This window comes from Panthera uncia, assembly GCF_023721935.1.
Source record: "Panthera uncia isolate 11264 chromosome B3 unlocalized genomic scaffold, Puncia_PCG_1.0 HiC_scaffold_1, whole genome shotgun sequence".
In the NCBI taxonomy this organism is placed as follows: Eukaryota; Metazoa; Chordata; class Mammalia; order Carnivora; family Felidae; genus Panthera; species Panthera uncia.
This window is the reverse complement of record NW_026057582.1, coordinates 83,691,821-83,708,098: the sequence shown is the minus strand read 5'-3', so window position 1 is coordinate 83,708,098 and position 16,278 is coordinate 83,691,821. Positions and strand designations below refer to the sequence as shown.

Genomic DNA, 16,278 nt, shown 5'->3' with positions numbered 1-16,278 from the left:
ATATTCCAAGCTAACTCAATAAATAGAATTCTAAACTTCAGGGCATTTTTAAACTCTAAAAACTACGTCAGGGGTGCCTGGGTGGCTCAGTCAGTTAAGCGTCCGACTTTGGCTTGGGTCATGATCTCACTGTTCATGGGTTCAAGCCCCGCGTCGGGCTCTGTGCTGACAGCTCGGAGCCTAGAACCTGCTTTGGATTCTGTGTCTCCCTCTCTCTCTGTTCCCCCCCTGCTCTCACTCTGTCTCTCTCAAAAATAAATATTTTTAAAAAATTAAAAAAATTAAAAACTATGTCAAATAACTGCATGTGTTGGGGGAAGTGTTACCAGGCACCACCTCTATTAGATGCTGCAAATGCCCTTGAAAAAGGAGAGAACCAGGGATACGTGGCTGACTCAGTTGGTAGAGCATGCAGCTCTCAATCTCAGGGTGTGGGTTTGAGGCCCACATTGGGTGCGGAGATTAAGAATTAAAAAAAAAAAAAAAAAAAAAACAAAACAACAACAACCTAGGAATAAATTTAACCAAAGAGGTGAAATATCTATACAATGAAAACTATAGAAAGCTTATGAAAGAAACTGAAGAAGACACAAAAAAATGGAAAAAGATTCAATGCTCCTGGGTAAGATGAACAAATATTGTTAAAATGTCAATACTACCCAAAGCAATCCACATATTCAATGCAATACCTATCAAAATAACACCAGCATTCTTCACAGAGCTAGAACAAACAATCCTAAAAATTTGTATGGAACCAGGTAAGACCCCAAATAGCCAAAACAATCTTGAAAAAGAAAACCAAAGCTGGAGGCATCATAATTCCGCACCTAAGATGTATTACAAAACTGTAATCATTAAGACAGTATGGTACTGGCACAAAAACAGACCTTCAGATTAATGGAATAGAATAGAGAACCCAGAAATGGACCCACAAATGTATGGCCAACTATCTTTGTCAAAGCAGGAAAGAATATCCAATGGAATAAAGAGAGTACCTTCAGCAAGTGGTGCCGGAAAAACTGGACAGCAACTAGCAGAAAAATGAACCTGGACCACTTTCTTATACTATATGCAAAAATAAACTCAAAATGGATGAAAGACCTAAATGCAAGACAGGAAGCCATCAAAATCCTCGAGAAAGCAGGCAAAAAACTCTTTGACCTTGGCTACAGCAACTTCTTAACACGCCTCCAGAGGCAAGAGAAACAAGAGCAAAAATGAACTATTGGTACCTCATCAAAATAAAAAGCTTCTGCACCACGAAGGAAACAATCAGCAAAACTAAAAGGCAACCGATGGAATGGGAGAAGATATTTGCAAACGACCTACCAGGTAAAGGGTTATTATCCAAAATCCATAAACAACTTGTCAAACTCAACACCCAAAAACCAAATCATCCAGTGAAAAAACAGGCAAAAGACATGAATAGACACTTCTCCACAGAAGACATCCAGATGGCCAACTGACATATGAAAAAATGCTCAACATCACTCATCATCAGGGAAACACAACTCAAAACCACAATGAGATACCACCTCAAACCTGTCAGATGACCAACATTAACAACTCAGGCAACAACAGATGTTGGCGAGGATGAGGAGAAGAGGATCTCTTTTGCACTGCTGGTGGGAATGCAAACTGGTGCAGCCACTCTGGAAAACAGTATGGAGGTTCCTCAAAAAATTAAAAATACAACTACCCTATGACCCAGCAATTACAGTACGAGGTATTTACCCAAGGGATACAGATACGCTGTTTTGAAGGGGCGTAAGCACCCCGATGTTTATAGCAGCACTACTGACAGTAGCCAAAGTATGGAAAGAGCCCAAATGTCCATTGATGGATGGATAAAGAAGACGTGGTATATATATACACATATATGTATATAATGGAGTATTACTAGGCAATCAAAGAGAATGAAATCTTGCCATTTGCAACTATGTGGATGGAACTAGAGGGTATTATGCTAAGCGAAATTAAAGAAAGACAAATATCATATGACTTCACTCATATGAGGACTTTAAGACATAGAACAGATGAACACAGGGGAAGGGAAGCAAAAATAATATAAAAACAGGGAGGGGGACAAACATAAGAGACTCTTAAATATGGAGAACAAACTGAGGGTTGCTGGAGGGGTTGTGGGAGGGGGGATGGGCTAAATGGGTAAGGGGCATTAAGGAATCTACTCCTGAAATCATAATCATTGTTGCACCATGTGCTAACTAACTTGGATGTAAATTAAAGAAAAAAAAAGTTTCAGTATTAAACAAAAGGGGCCTGAACATCTTCATCTCTGTGATGCTTATACTTGATGGCTATCTTGCTATCAGGAAAGGCACAAGAAACAAGAGGGATCAATGAGGCATGATGGCCATGACACTAGTACCCAATGGGTTATAATATTTCTACTTTAGGACGAGTCAATTTAGTTCACTGCATTGAGAGATTTTCTGTAGGAATTTAGCTTCAACTTTACATTTAAGTCAATGGAAAAATTTTATGTATCTTTGCAGGCATGCATTAAACTAATAAAATGAATATCCATATATATTTTCTATCTTATGAACCAAATATGAGCTTAGAGAAATTTGATAAAATAAGAAAACAGAACACAAATTTAAAGAAAGAAAGATTAGAATTTATAAAAACCATCTGTTGATCTTTCTGTTCTGATCCTCTTTGCCTTCTTTTTCACCAACATTGAAACACATTTGATGTCATCTACCTGAAATGTACAGGAAGCAGTAAAGCTTTGAGATCTCGTCCTCTTCTTACCTGACGTTCATTTTAGTTGCTGACAGAACAGGACGCTTGGTGGACCCCTTCCCGCACAAGGTGCTGCGGCCTGCGGCCCCCTGCGAGCGTTGCTGGCTGGTGGGAGTACAAGCCACAGGGAGTCTTCCCCTGAGAGGAACTGGGGTCGCCACTTTTCCCTTAGTGACAGGAGGCTTCTGAAGAAAGACACCCACAACCTTGTTCAAGTTTGGCTTCTTAGAGGATACTGTCTCCAGAACACCCCCATTCATCCCCTTGTTCTATCCCAATTTTAACCCCACTTGTTATCTTTCCTTCTCACCACCTCATCCTATTCCTACCTGCCAGGTGGGCAGTGCCTTGCAACTTGCCTTGGTATGGTAACTGAGTTAGGAGTATGGTAACTGAGTTAGGAGTAACTTCTGGTTGTGCTGAGTCATGTGTGACAGAAAGCCTTTCCAAGCTGCCATGAACCCAGGTATTTTCTGACTGGAGGATGTGGCTATACAATCCCCTGTGGCCAGAAAGGAGGATAAGTAGCTTCCCTTGGACATATGGTATCTTTGAGAAGGTGATACGCAGTTTATTAAATATAAACTTGAAGAACCACCTATTACATAATTAGCATGAGTAATCTACAAGTAACTCCACCCCTACCCCAATTATCCTCCAGTGGTTTCTTAAAAAGTTCTTTCAAGAACAAACAAAGAAACAAAAAAACTAAAACCTAGGGGCGCCTGGGTGGCGCAGTCGGTTGGGCGTCCGACTTCAGCCAGGTCACGATCTCGCGGTCTGTGAGTTCGAGCCCCGCGTCAGGCTCTGGGCTGATGGCTCGGAGCCTGGAGCCTGTTTCCGATTCTGTGTCTCCCTCTCTCTCTGCCCCTCCCCCGTTCATGCTCTGTCTCTCTCTGTCCCAAAAATAAATAAAAAACGTTGAAAAAAAAAAAAAACAAAAAACTAAAACCAAATGAGGGAGAGAGGGGGAAATGCTCCCTTTGAAATGACTGGGAAGAGTCCTCCTACCTTATCTTTTTTTTGATATTGTCAAGGCACAAAGAATAACAATGTCTTCCTATCACTAGTTTAAACTCTGTTGCAAGCAGAAGAAATACAACTTTGTTAACGGACAACAGTGGTGGGACTACTGAAATTTTAAGATAGAAAAATACTGATTATATCCTAGGAAATAAAGCAGTAAGAGAATTATGTTAACTTCTCATCTCAACATACAAGCAGAAGAGATTCTTAAGTGAGACAAAGTTAAAACCAAAATATTTACTAAGTACACATCTGTACCATAAGCCAAGAGCCCAGGTTAGACGTAACAAGCACGCTCTTCTATTTAACCACACTTTTTATGTCTATCTTTCCCCGAAGATTCCCAGTTTCCATGCTGTGTCTCCTCACAGTTCACCTGGTGTCAGGACCATCAACTCTACACCTTTGTTTGAGCAACTTAAATTGTAGAAATGATCCTACTAGCCCTTATCAATCTTTCTGACTTTTTCTTCAGGTAGAATATTTTACCATTGATTGTAGTAGTACTAATTCATTTTGTTAACAATGCATGTAATCAATTCCTCCCTTTCTTTTACCAATAAAAATCCTCTTCAGTCTTAACAAAGCAAAGAGCTCAATCATACGTCTACACAAAGATGTGGGTTAAGGATTAAATATAGGGGAAAATAATAAAAGCAGTAAAAATAAATAAGAGCTCATTTTTATGATTTTTGGAATAGGGGGGACATAGCAAAAAAACTCAGACCCTTAAAAGGAAAAGGTGGGTAAATTTAAAAAAAACCTTTCACGAGATAAAAGACACCATTAATATAGTTAAAATATAAACTGTAGGGAAGTATTTGCAATATATTATAGCATTAATATAAATGGGTAATAAATGCATTAAAAATTGAGAAAAAAATTCACCAAAAAACCCTCAGCCAATTATAACATATAATGATGAAAGAAATGCTAATTCAACTGGGATTTTTTTCACATCATATTAATAAAGATTTTAAGATTTCATCATCTCCACTGTTGGTAAAACAAACATGCATCTCGGGGCACAATGTTTCTGATGTTTGTAGAAAAAGCTTTTGGTGACTAAGTCAAATAGGTTTCCCTGCTCTAATTATCAAAGTCAAGATCCTGTCTAGGATCTGTTATTTATGATTATCTAACACCATCCAATGACCAATCCCAAAACAGGTCAACTGTTAATAACAACTTCCTATCAGCTATAGTGAAGTCACTGTAATTATTTTTTATTTTCCAGTTTCCAAACAGATCATACCAAATAACCCATGATAGATCTATTCCTTGTACAATGGGGAGTGGGCATGAGATTTTAGAAATAAACTCATTCAGATGGGGTATCAGTAAAAAATAATTTACTCATGTATTCAACACATCTTCAGGCCTACACACAAGTTTCTGGTTGAGGTAGTTGTTCTGCCCTTAATTTTCACCTGGAAATTAATTCACCCATATTACGTAGTATAGACAACTTGACTTTCAATCAAGTATTTAAGTAGACCTAGCTTCATGGTAAGGGAAACGACTAGCCCGTTGCAGGCATATTTGCAGCTAGCTCATGCATATACAAAAAAACGAACTACATGACTACTTTCCGTAAAGCATCAGTATGGACCTCCTGTCCAGGTATTCAACCCTTGCTAAAGTTTAAGAAAATGTTACTATGGGACACTGAGTATCTCTTGTCTGATTCTCCACCCAGGGTGTTAGCATTCAAATGCCATGGCTTGGCTTTGCCATTGTTAACTGGTTGATAAATGGTGTCTTCAACTATGTAACAGTGGTTTTATAAATAGTTTAAATGAATGTTTGTTACTGTAGATTCAGCTTCTCACTAAGAAGCTTATGGTTTATGTTTTTGTTTTTGTTTTTTTTTTTAACTTTTTTAATGTTTATTTTTGAGAGAGAGACACAGAGTGTGAGCAGGGGAGGGGCAGGGAGAAAGGAGACCCAGAAATCAAAGTGGGCTCCAGGCTCTACAATGTTAGCACAGAGCCCGACATGGGCTTGAACTCACAAAATGAGATCATGACCTGAGCCATAGTCGGATGCTTAACCAACTGAGCCACCCAGGTGCCCCATTAAGAAAAATTTTAAATTCATCACCCAGTGTCTTTCTCTATTGGCCTATGTATCAGAAAATACAAAACTCAACGGAGTGACTGATACAGCAGACACTGTCCCTGCTAACAGTGTTCATGTTCTGCCCCTTTTATTATTTTTTAAAAGATATTATCAGAGTTTGAATCTTTTAAGTTTATTTATTTTGAGAGAGAGAGAGAGAGAGAGAGAGAGAGAGAGAGAGAGAGAGAGACAGCATGAGTGGGGGAGGGGCAGAAAGATAGAGAGAAAATCTCAGTGCAGAGCCCAATGTGGGGCTTGAACTCATGACCCATGCAATCACGACCTAATCCGAAATCAAGAGTCAGATGCCACTGAAGCACCCATCTTGTTCTGCCCCTTTTAAATCAATTTTATATTGTTTTGTGTTGTAACACCACAGACTGCCTCCAATTATTTTTAATAAGCAGGTTGTATGTATTATTAAATTCGAAAATAAATGTCTCCCAGCCCTCTGAGTGGCACCTCTTTAATACCAGATACCATGTAAGGCCATAACAGGATGTCATCAACTTACTGCTCTGCTAACTCAACCTTGAGGTTGAGTTCACCTTTTCTTACTTGAAGGGACCTTGAGTCCAGCAGGACCTGTAGAGAGGCCCCCAGGGAGCTCAGTTATCAGGAAGCCTCTAAGTTAGCCAGTAAAAGTGATTCACTTCTTTTTTTTTTTTTTTTTTTTTTTAACATTTATTTATTTTTGAGAGAGACAGAGCATGAGCTCAAGAGGGGCAGAGAGAGAGAGGGAGACACAGAATCCAAAGCAGGCTCCAGGGTCTGAGCTGTCAGCACAGAGCCCGATGCAGAACTCGGACTCACAAACTCGAGATCATGACCTGAGCCAAAGTCGGATGCTTAACCAACTGAGCCACCCAGGCACCCCTGGAATTCATTCTTTATAGTGAGGACTCCCTGTTTTATTTGGAGAGTTTTGAAAATTCTTACGGTGGGGGGAATCAATTTCAGATGATAAATATACATTAAACTCAAATCCATTCCAATGGTAGAGTAATAAAAAGCTGGCTGTATTAGCTAAGGTACCAAGATTAAGATCAAATGGTTCAGTACCATTAAGAACATAATTTTAGGGACACCAGGCTGACTCAACTGGTAAAGCATACAACTCTTGATCTCGGGGTTGTGAGTTTGAGCCCCATGTTGGATAGAGATTAAAAATAACAACAACAAAAAGTAAAAAAGTATACAATTTTATCGGCATACCTTCAGTTCATTAAATGAATTGTGTTCTTCAAAATGTTTCTTTTTTCTCTCAATATATTGATCAATGGACTCCATTTCCTTAAAATGAGCCTCATGAAGCTTCTTAAAGTCTAGAATGTTCCCCAAAATATGAAAGTTAGTAACAAGACAATTCCATTTATTCATCTTCCCTTTGTCTTTCTGTTAATACTTATTCTCTTCTCTGCATCCCTGTCAACTTCAACATCATCTTTGCTATAACTTTAATTTCAAATATTTTAGTTCTTGGAAAGTCAGGAACAAATTATATTCATCTCATAACCTATCAAACACTTCCATTTTTCCATTGTCCATTTTACTCCTGATATTTTGTTTAATCTAGAGAATAAGAGTAATAGGTTTGCCTCCCCCCTCACCAATTAATCAAATGGCTGCTTTTCCTTAGTCATAAATTTGACATTTTATAATGCTTAGAAAGCTTGAGATCAAGGATTGACAAACCTTTTCTATAAAAGGTCAGACGGTAAATATTTTTGTCTTTGTATACATATGTATACGTGTGTGTGTGTGTGTATGTGTATGTGTATGTGTGTGTATATATGGTAGAGATCATACCATATGTGGCCCCAAAGACAAAAATATTAACCATCTGAACTTTTATAGAAAAGGTTTGCCAATCCTTGATCTCAAGCTTTCTAAGCATTATAAAATGTCAAATTTATGTGTATGTATGTGTATATATATATATATATATATATATATATATTTTTTTTTTTTATAACCCTTTAAACCCTTTATAATCCTTTAAAACCATAAAAACCATTCTTAGTTTAAGGGTTTTAAGGCAGGCCATAGTGGGCAGTACTTGGCTGATCCCTGCTTTGTGCTATTCTGATTAAGAATATCCTAGGGGCGCTGGTCAGTCTGAAATCTTGAGGTCATGTGTTCAAGCCCCAGGTTGGGTGTAGAGGTTACTAAAAAATAAACAGTAAAAATAATACACATAAAAATATCAACATTAAAAAAAACAAAACATAAACTTTCATTCTACCTACATTTGCTGAAGGTCAAATAAGCTCATGTTATCTCTGTTCCAATTTGTTAACAAAACAAATGACTTAAAGTGATGGTTAATTTTGTCTGTCTCAAAGTTTCCATGGGTAATTGTTCAGATAGCTTTCAAAGTCTTTGGTAACCTAAAATGTTAAGGTTTTGCTTGCACGATAAATTCAGATTGAATTCATTGGATATCTAACCAGATAGAGGCTAAAACATGAATTACTAGATATAGGTTTGTACTTGACTTGTTGCAAAAAAACTAAGGATATTTGGAACTGTTGAAAAACATGCTTTTTGCTTAATGGATTCATAAGTTTGCCATCTAAAAAAAAATTCTGATGTAACAGTTCACGATTGGTTACTACTTAGGTTTCACTGGAGACTAAGGTTTCTAAGAGTTAAAATTCTGCTAAATGTAGTTAAAGTTGATAAAAATAAGAAAAGCAACTCTGTGTGTAGATAAGTAGGAGATATGAAAGAAAGATATAAGAAATGTAAATGTATTTTTGTTGAAGGTAAAAGTAAGTAACTTTGTCCTAAATGAGACTGGTTATCTGGAGCAAAAGGGCTTGGGACAAAACCTAAATGCAAAGAAAAGTTGTAGAAGGTTCGTGAAGGAAAATCTTTAAAAAGAAATTTTATGTGTGGTCAGGACAGAGTAAGGTTAAAATAAATGGATTTTAAAAGTACACAGGGCTAAGATTAAAATTCCTTCTTTGATCCAAAGGCTGGGAAAATAATGGCAATACTCTTGATGCCGGCCTCCAAATCCTCCACATTTGTGTTGTTCTTGTTTAGCAGAGGAACGGATGCCTCTGCCATATGAGGGATGGGTGATATATGAAGGGCTTTTACTAAGATACTAAACTTAACCCACTGTATGCCAAAAATGGATATCCACATGGCCGAAACATATTCATGTGGGCATTGTTGAAAAAGGCAGGGAATAGACCTTGACTTTGGCCCTTTAACCCCTTCCCTCAATGGCCAATGATTAATATATAAGTTACTGTTGGGCCAAAATAAAATTAGCACATTGTATGACGACCAGGAAAGTCTTGCTTGGTCACTCACAGTCAGACTTCAGCTCAGGTCATGATCTCATAGTTCCTGAATTCAAGCCCCGCATCAAGCTCTGTGCTGACAGCTCAGAGCCTGGAGACTGCTTTGGATTCTGTTTTGTTTTGTTTTTACTAATTGGGTAAAGGCCTTCCCCTACAAGACAGAAAAGTCACAAAAGTAAGAAAAATTCTGCTTTATAAAATAATACCCAGGATTGGCTTATCTAAAAATTTGCAAATTAATTATGGTAAATGGCTGCCTTCACTCTTTCTCTAGAACTCCTGGCTCTTAAAAAAGTTTTACACATTAAAATAAAGTAGACTGTCTGCTTATACTCAGCCAAAACTCTAAATTAAACACCTCACAGGCATCAGATGCTTTAAAAAAAATTTTTTTTTAATTAAGTTAGGGCCAAACTCTTGGAAATAGAGCCACCATTGATTACTTACTGCTCCTGCTTCTCTATCATTTGGGTTATGAGAGATTCCCTGACATACGTTGTTTACAAAGTCAGGGTCTCTCCTAGATTATTTGACAGGTTTGGAAACTGTAGACATTATCTTAAGATGCCATCTTGCTGGTCAGTATCATCTTTACCTTGTGTTTTTCTCTTTGTGTCTTCTAATGTTTATGCCGCCTTCCTGTACAACTATACTGTGGGCCACTCGACCAACCTTTGGGTAGACTCTAACTGCTGTACCCCTACACCATCCCTTATCAGCTTGAAGAAGCCAGAATGTTCATTGTTCCTGTTACCTAACAGTAGTTACAGGCCCTATTCCAGGGGAGAAATAAATAGGAAAAGAGTTAATATTAGGCAGGGAGAGATAAGGGATCTTCAGGGAAAAAGACTGTAGCTGCAAATCGGAGGCGTCCCCCCACCACCCCATTATCAAGGGCATAAAGAGGGGATCTAAATGAGATAGACAGTCTAATCCTAAGACAACAGATGCGGGCCCTTGGGTCTACCCTAACCACCTTACACCAGTGGGTCAGGGAACGAGTACCTATGAATCTGACCACAGATGCTCACCCCTTTAAACCAGGAGATGCAATATGGATAAAGGAATGAACTGTTCAACCCCTAAAACCTCTCTGGAGGGGACCGTTCACTGTCATTTTGTCCACCCCTATTGCAGTAACGGTAGTAGAAGTGGGTCCCTGGATTCACTACAGCAGAGTGAAGCCAGCATTTCAAAACTGGGAGTGCATTCCTGATCCATCAATGCCATGCAAGCTGACCATATGGAAAAAGCAATCTGCAACTCTGGAGCCTCCAGGAGACTGCAGCCCTGCTCTAGTCACTCTGGAAGCTGACTAATCCACGCATGGCAGAAGCTACAGGAGTTGACGGTCCAATGAAACAAAAGACTATCCTTACCTTCTCTATGTTTCCTTACTGTGATGCACTGTCAGACCTTGTTTCTATTATTGTGATTTTTGTTCTACTGAGGCCGCCACAGCCAGCTAGAAATGTGGTGAGAAGTTTCTGTTAACACTCACCTTCCTTTTGTGGACAGGATACTTCGTTGGTACCAACAAGGGGAAATGATGGCCGTAAGAGACTATAAAAATTAGATCCCCACAAACCTTATAGTAAAACAAAATACCCCAGTCCTACTACCAGGGTTTGGCTTCTCAAAAGCCCAATTATTGGGAAAAACTGTCTTGCCTAGTGGAGAAAAAGTTCATCGTCATCTCTGTTAAAAACTTAACATGCCTAGGCCAAAGATTTTATAACTCAACTGCCAGAAAAACCCAATGGTGGGGGACCCCAGATCACCTTGAGCCAGATCCCCACCCCTTGTCTAACTTCTCTCATCTCCGACAGGCCTGGGACAATGTCATCGCAGCTATCAAACGGCAGGCCCCAGGTGGACTATACTAGATATGTGGAAGGACAGCCTATATAAACCTCTAAACCAAGATGATGCTCTTTGACCCTAAATAGAGGGGTCCAAACATCAAAGTAAGGAAAGAAAAAAAACCTCAAGGCAATCTAGCTATATGCCCACGTGACAATAGCCCTCACAACCTTGTAACAGGCAACCACTTAATAAGACTGCATGTTTGTGTGTTACCATATATGGGAAACAAAGAAGTAAAAAATATATAAAAAACTATGCCACATGGTGTTCGGGGCTCAGTTCTTTGGGTACGAACCCAACTGAGCGGTGCCGGTAGGAATAAAGTTGCTTCCTGGAAAGAAAAGCCTCGGTATCACTACTCTGTGCAAGAATTTTGCTACAGTTACACTAATCAACAGATTTGCAATGTACATGAGACAGCCTTCTATTGGAAAATGTCATCTAGGACTTTCACAGCTAGACAGAAGTCAATGCTTGGCTTTAAAGCTTCAAAGGACAGGGGCACCTGGGTGGCTCAGTCAGTTGAGCGTCCGATTTCGGCTCAGGTCATGATTTCATGGTCCATGAGTTCAAGCCCTGCGTCAAGCTCTGTGCTGACAGCTCAGAGCCTGGAGCCTGTTTCACATTCCTTGTCTCCCTCTCTCTTTGCCCCTCCCCCACTCATGCTCTGTGTCTCTCTCTGACAAAAATAAACATTAAATAAATAAATAAATAAAAATAAAGCTTCAAAGGACAGGTGGACTCTCTCATTAGAAGTTACTGCAGGCCAATTGGGTGGCTCAGTCAGTTAAGCATCTGACTTTGACTCAGGTCATGATCTCATGGTTGGTGAATTTGAGCCCTACCATCGGGCTCTGTGCTAACGGCTCAGAGCCTGCTTCAGATTCTCTGTCTCCCCCCGACACTCTCTCTCTACCCCTACCCTACACACGCTCTGTCTCTTGGTGTCTCAAAAATAAAAATACATTAAAAAAAAAAGTTACTGTCTGGGGTGCCTGGGTGCTCAGTTGGTTAAGGGTCTGACTCTTAATTTTGGCTTAGGTCATGATCTCAGTTTTTGAGTTCGAGGCCCACATTGGGCTCCATATTGACAGCACAGAGCATACTTGGGATTCTCTCTCTCCCTTTCTCTGCCCCTCCCCCACTTGTGCTTTCCCGCTTTCAAAATTAAAAAAAAAAAAAAAAAAAAAGTTACTCCAGCCGGTGACTTGAAGTTGAAGCCAATGCTTATTTACCATGTGAAAATCCTAGGGCTGTTAAAAATTATATGGCACTTACTCTGCTTATGGTCTATAAATGGAATATAGCCTTGATGATAGCACATCTGTTCACAACATGATTTACTGAGTATTTTAAGCCTAGTATTGAGACCTACTGCTCAGAAAAAAAGATTTCTTTAAAAGAGTGACTGTTTATTGACAATGTACCTGGTCACCCAAGATCTCTGTGGGAGATGTACAAGATTAATGGTAGTTTCTTTCTTTCTTTCTTTCTTTCTTTCTTTCTCTCGCTCTCTCTTTTTAACATTTATTTTTGAGAGAGAGGCAGAGCGTGAGTGGGGGAGGGACAGACAGAGAGGGAGACACAGAATGTGAAGCAGGCTCCAGGTTCTGAGCTGTCAGCACAGGACTCGAACTCACCAGCTGTGAGATTGTGACCTGAGCCCAAGCTGGCCACTTAACTGACTAAGTCACCCAAGCGCTCCAGATTAATGGTATTTTAATGCCTGCTAACATAACATCCATTCTGTAGCCCATGGATCAAGGAGTCATTTAGACTTTCAAGTCCTATTTGAGAAGTACATTTTGTAAGGTATAGCTGCCATAGACAGTAATTCCTCTGATGGACCTGGGCAAAACTGAAATCCTTCTGGAAAAGATGCACCATTCTAGATGCCATTAAGAACATCTGTCATTCGCCGCAAGTAATCAAAATATCAACACAACCAAGTTTGCAAGAAGCTGATTTCAACCCTCAAGGATGACTTTGAGGAAACTTCAGTGGAGGAAGTAACTGCAGATGTGGAAACAACAAGAGAACTAGAATAAGTGGAGGCTATATACATATAACTGAAGGCTATATACATATAAGCTGCAATCTCATGATAAAACTGTAATGGGTGAGGAGTTGCTTCTTATGGATAAGAAAGTGGCTTCTTGAGATGGAATCTACTCCTGGTGAAGATGCTGTGAAGATTGTTGAAATGACAACAAAGGACTTAGAATATTCCATAAACTTAGTTGATAAAGCAGCAACAGGGTTTGAGAAGATAGACTCCTCTATTTTGAAAGAAGTCTATTGTGGGTAAAATGCTATCAAACAGCATTCATTGCTACTGAGAAATCATTAGTGAAAGGAAGTCAACTGATGAGGCAAACTTCACTGTTGTCTTATTTTTAGAAACTCCATAGCCACTCCCAACTGCCATACCAAGCATTCAACAGTCATCAATACCGAGGCCAGACCCTCCACCAGGAAAGAGATTACTACTCGCTGAAAGCTCAGATGATAGTTAGCGCTTTTTAAGCAATAAAGTATTTTTAAATTAAAGATATGTGTATGTTTTTTTGAGACATAATGCTATCACACACCTGACAGACTACAGTACAGTGTCAACATAACCTTTACATGCACGGGGGAAACAAACTCATTTGATTCACTTTACTGCAATAATTGCTTTACTGCAGTGGTCTGGAACTGAAGCCACAGTATCAGATATGTCTGTATCAACCTGATGAAAAAGGTGGTATAACCCACTCCCACTGTAAGCTGAGGAAGTGAGTTTACTGAGGATAAATTGCCCGTGGTCTCACAGTGAGAAAATTAGAGAATGAGAATGCAAGCCCCAGTTCCAGCATTCAAGGTTTCAGCTGTTATGGTGCACCGCCTATTTGGAATTAGCCTGAAGGGGCCAACTATTACTTTGTTTCTTTGTGTGCAAAACTTACTTGGAGTAGTGCTTACAGTTCTTTTATTTTTTCCAGGTTTGGAAAATCCATCTGTGTAGAGCGGCCTCTTTTTTTCCGAAGGAACCTTTGAATCTTCATTACCTGAATCAAAAGATACACAAATGATGAAAGATTCCAAAACAAGTTCTTCCAATTAAGAAATATCTAGAAGTTAACATGGGGCATTTTCATTTGACAGGGTCTGCCAAAGTGGTGGAAAAAATGAGCACAAAGAATGAGTTACAGCATCACTACAATTTTAGCTCATATGCTTCAAGTAGCCAAAAATTTTATGCTTCCTGTACAGAGGTTATATAAATATATCAGAAATTTAAGAACACTTTTTCAAAATTTTGCTATGAACAGATTATTGTTATAACAAGAATGATACAATCACAAAATCCCAGGGCACCTGGCTGGCTCAGTTGGTGGAGTGTGCGACTCTTGATGTTGGGGTTACGTTCAAGCCCCACATTGGGGTGTAGAGATTACATAAAAACAAAATCTTGGGGCACCTGGGTGGCTCAGTCGGTTAAGCGGCCGACTTCGGCTCAGGTCATGATTTCGCGGTCCTTGAGTTCAAGCCCCGTGTCGGGCTCTGTGCTGACAGCTCAGAGCCTGGAGCCTGTTTCAGATTCTGTGTCTCCCTCTCTCTCTGACCCTCTCCCATTCATGCTCGGTCTCTCTCTGTCTCAAAAATAAATAAACGTTAAAAAAAAAAATTACACAATCCCATCACCCGAATAAACACCATTAGCATTTTGACATATTTCCTCAGGTCCTCTGCTTCTATACTTGTTTTGTTTTTGTTCTTTAAATCCAGCTGAAATCATGGTGTATACATTTGTGACTTTCCCTCACTGACTTTCCCTCCTTCACCACTTTCCACATTCTGCCATCTTTTCAATTTGAGGCAATCTACTAAAAAATATCCAGGGGTGCCTATGTGGCTCAGTCAGTTAAGCGTCCAACTCTTGGTTTCAGATCAAGTCATGATTTCATGGTTAAGGAGTTCAAGTCCCACATCCGGCTCAGGGCTGACAGCAGGGAAGCTGCTTGGGATTCTCTCTCACCCTCTGCCCCTCCCTTGCTCTCTCTCAAAATAAATAAACATAAATAAATATCTATATCTCTATCTATCTATCTATCTATCTATCCATCCATCCATCCATCCATCCAAGTGGATTTTCAATAAATGGTACTTATTTATAAATATGTCACTCATCCTGAAGGTGACCCAATACATCCATAAAATATACAAGAATGACTGGATAGAGCACGAAGGACTGCAGGGGCTTCTGCTTGGACCTTGGCTCTAAAACCAGAAAGGAAAAGTTCCATGAAATAGAGGATATTTAGAGTCAGAATCACTCCTCACCAGATTATTATAAATAATAAAATATTATAAATAGAAAAATAGCAACTTCACAAGGAGCAACTTACCAGTATGATAACCTGCTAACAAGCCACCACCTGTGCCTTCTACGGGTGCTGATGGGAGGACCACCCTGCGGAATTCCTACCCTAAGTGCATGATCCAAATCTAAACCTCAGCACACATTAGACAAACCAAGGCAGAGGACTTCCAAAACTGACCTATGTTAAAAAATATAAACTGTTAAAAAACTATTAAAAAATTTAACTGTTTGGTTGACTAGGCAAAAGGTCTTTGTACCTGTGTCTGGAGTAGGCCAGAAGGAGTTGATGGACAAAATATGAACTCTCCTCATCAAGAAGCAATCAACTACCCTAAGCTTTCCAGCTACCACTCTTACTCTGGTTTTTCCACAATATGGAAGAGGTCTCAAAGGCTTAAACTTTTGCTTTCATTGCAGACACTTAGGAGTTCTACAGCATGGTGTTATGGGTTGAACTGTGTTCCTCAAAAAGTTATGTTGAAGCCTTAACTTGTAGTAACCATGATGTGACCTCAAGAAAAAGGGTCTATTTTGTGGTACTTTGTTATGGCAGTCCTAGGAAATGAGCGCACATGACTACCCCCCAGGAATTTCAGGGGCTTTTTTGTTTGTTTTTTTGGTTTTTTACTTATTTGACATACCATCTGTTCTACCTTTTCCTGAGGAAACTGCATTCTCCTCTCCTTGGCTCTTGTCTGGTGGTGAAGGAACTTCTCCAACAGTTCTGAGTTTCTGGTTTTCCTGCTTCTCTTGATTCTGGAATTCAATGGGATCACTTATCTTTATCTCTGAATGATCCTGGTACAATTTTAA

General features: G+C 39.4%; 2 protein-coding genes across 6 annotated transcripts in view; one reads left to right on the top strand and one right to left on the bottom strand.

Annotated features, from left to right (window-relative positions):
• NDUFAF1 (NADH:ubiquinone oxidoreductase complex assembly factor 1) overlaps window positions 1-14,172 on the top strand; it is a 51,166-nt gene extending 36,994 nt beyond the window's left edge. The window contains exon 6 of the mRNA XM_049613395.1: window positions 14,084-14,172. The gene's annotated coding sequence lies outside the window, so the exon portion shown is untranslated. The remainder of the gene's footprint in view (window positions 1-14,083) is intronic.
• Window positions 1-16,278, bottom strand: part of NUSAP1 (nucleolar and spindle associated protein 1) — a 44,075-nt gene that overhangs the window by 11,416 nt on the left and 16,381 nt on the right. For 2 of the 5 annotated variants that reach the window (XM_049613391.1, XM_049613393.1), the window contains 4 exons: window positions 16,107-16,221; window positions 14,048-14,149; window positions 7,132-7,241; window positions 2,779-2,954 (listed from right to left, as the gene is read on the bottom strand). In XM_049613391.1, the coding sequence (XP_049469348.1) occupies window positions 2,779-2,954; window positions 7,132-7,241; window positions 14,048-14,149; window positions 16,107-16,221 (503 nt within the window). Of the gene's footprint in view, window positions 1-2,778; window positions 2,955-7,131; window positions 7,242-14,047; window positions 14,150-16,106; window positions 16,264-16,278 lie in introns of all 5 variants that reach the window. The other 3 variants (XM_049613389.1, XM_049613390.1, XM_049613392.1) reach the window with 3 other exon arrangements.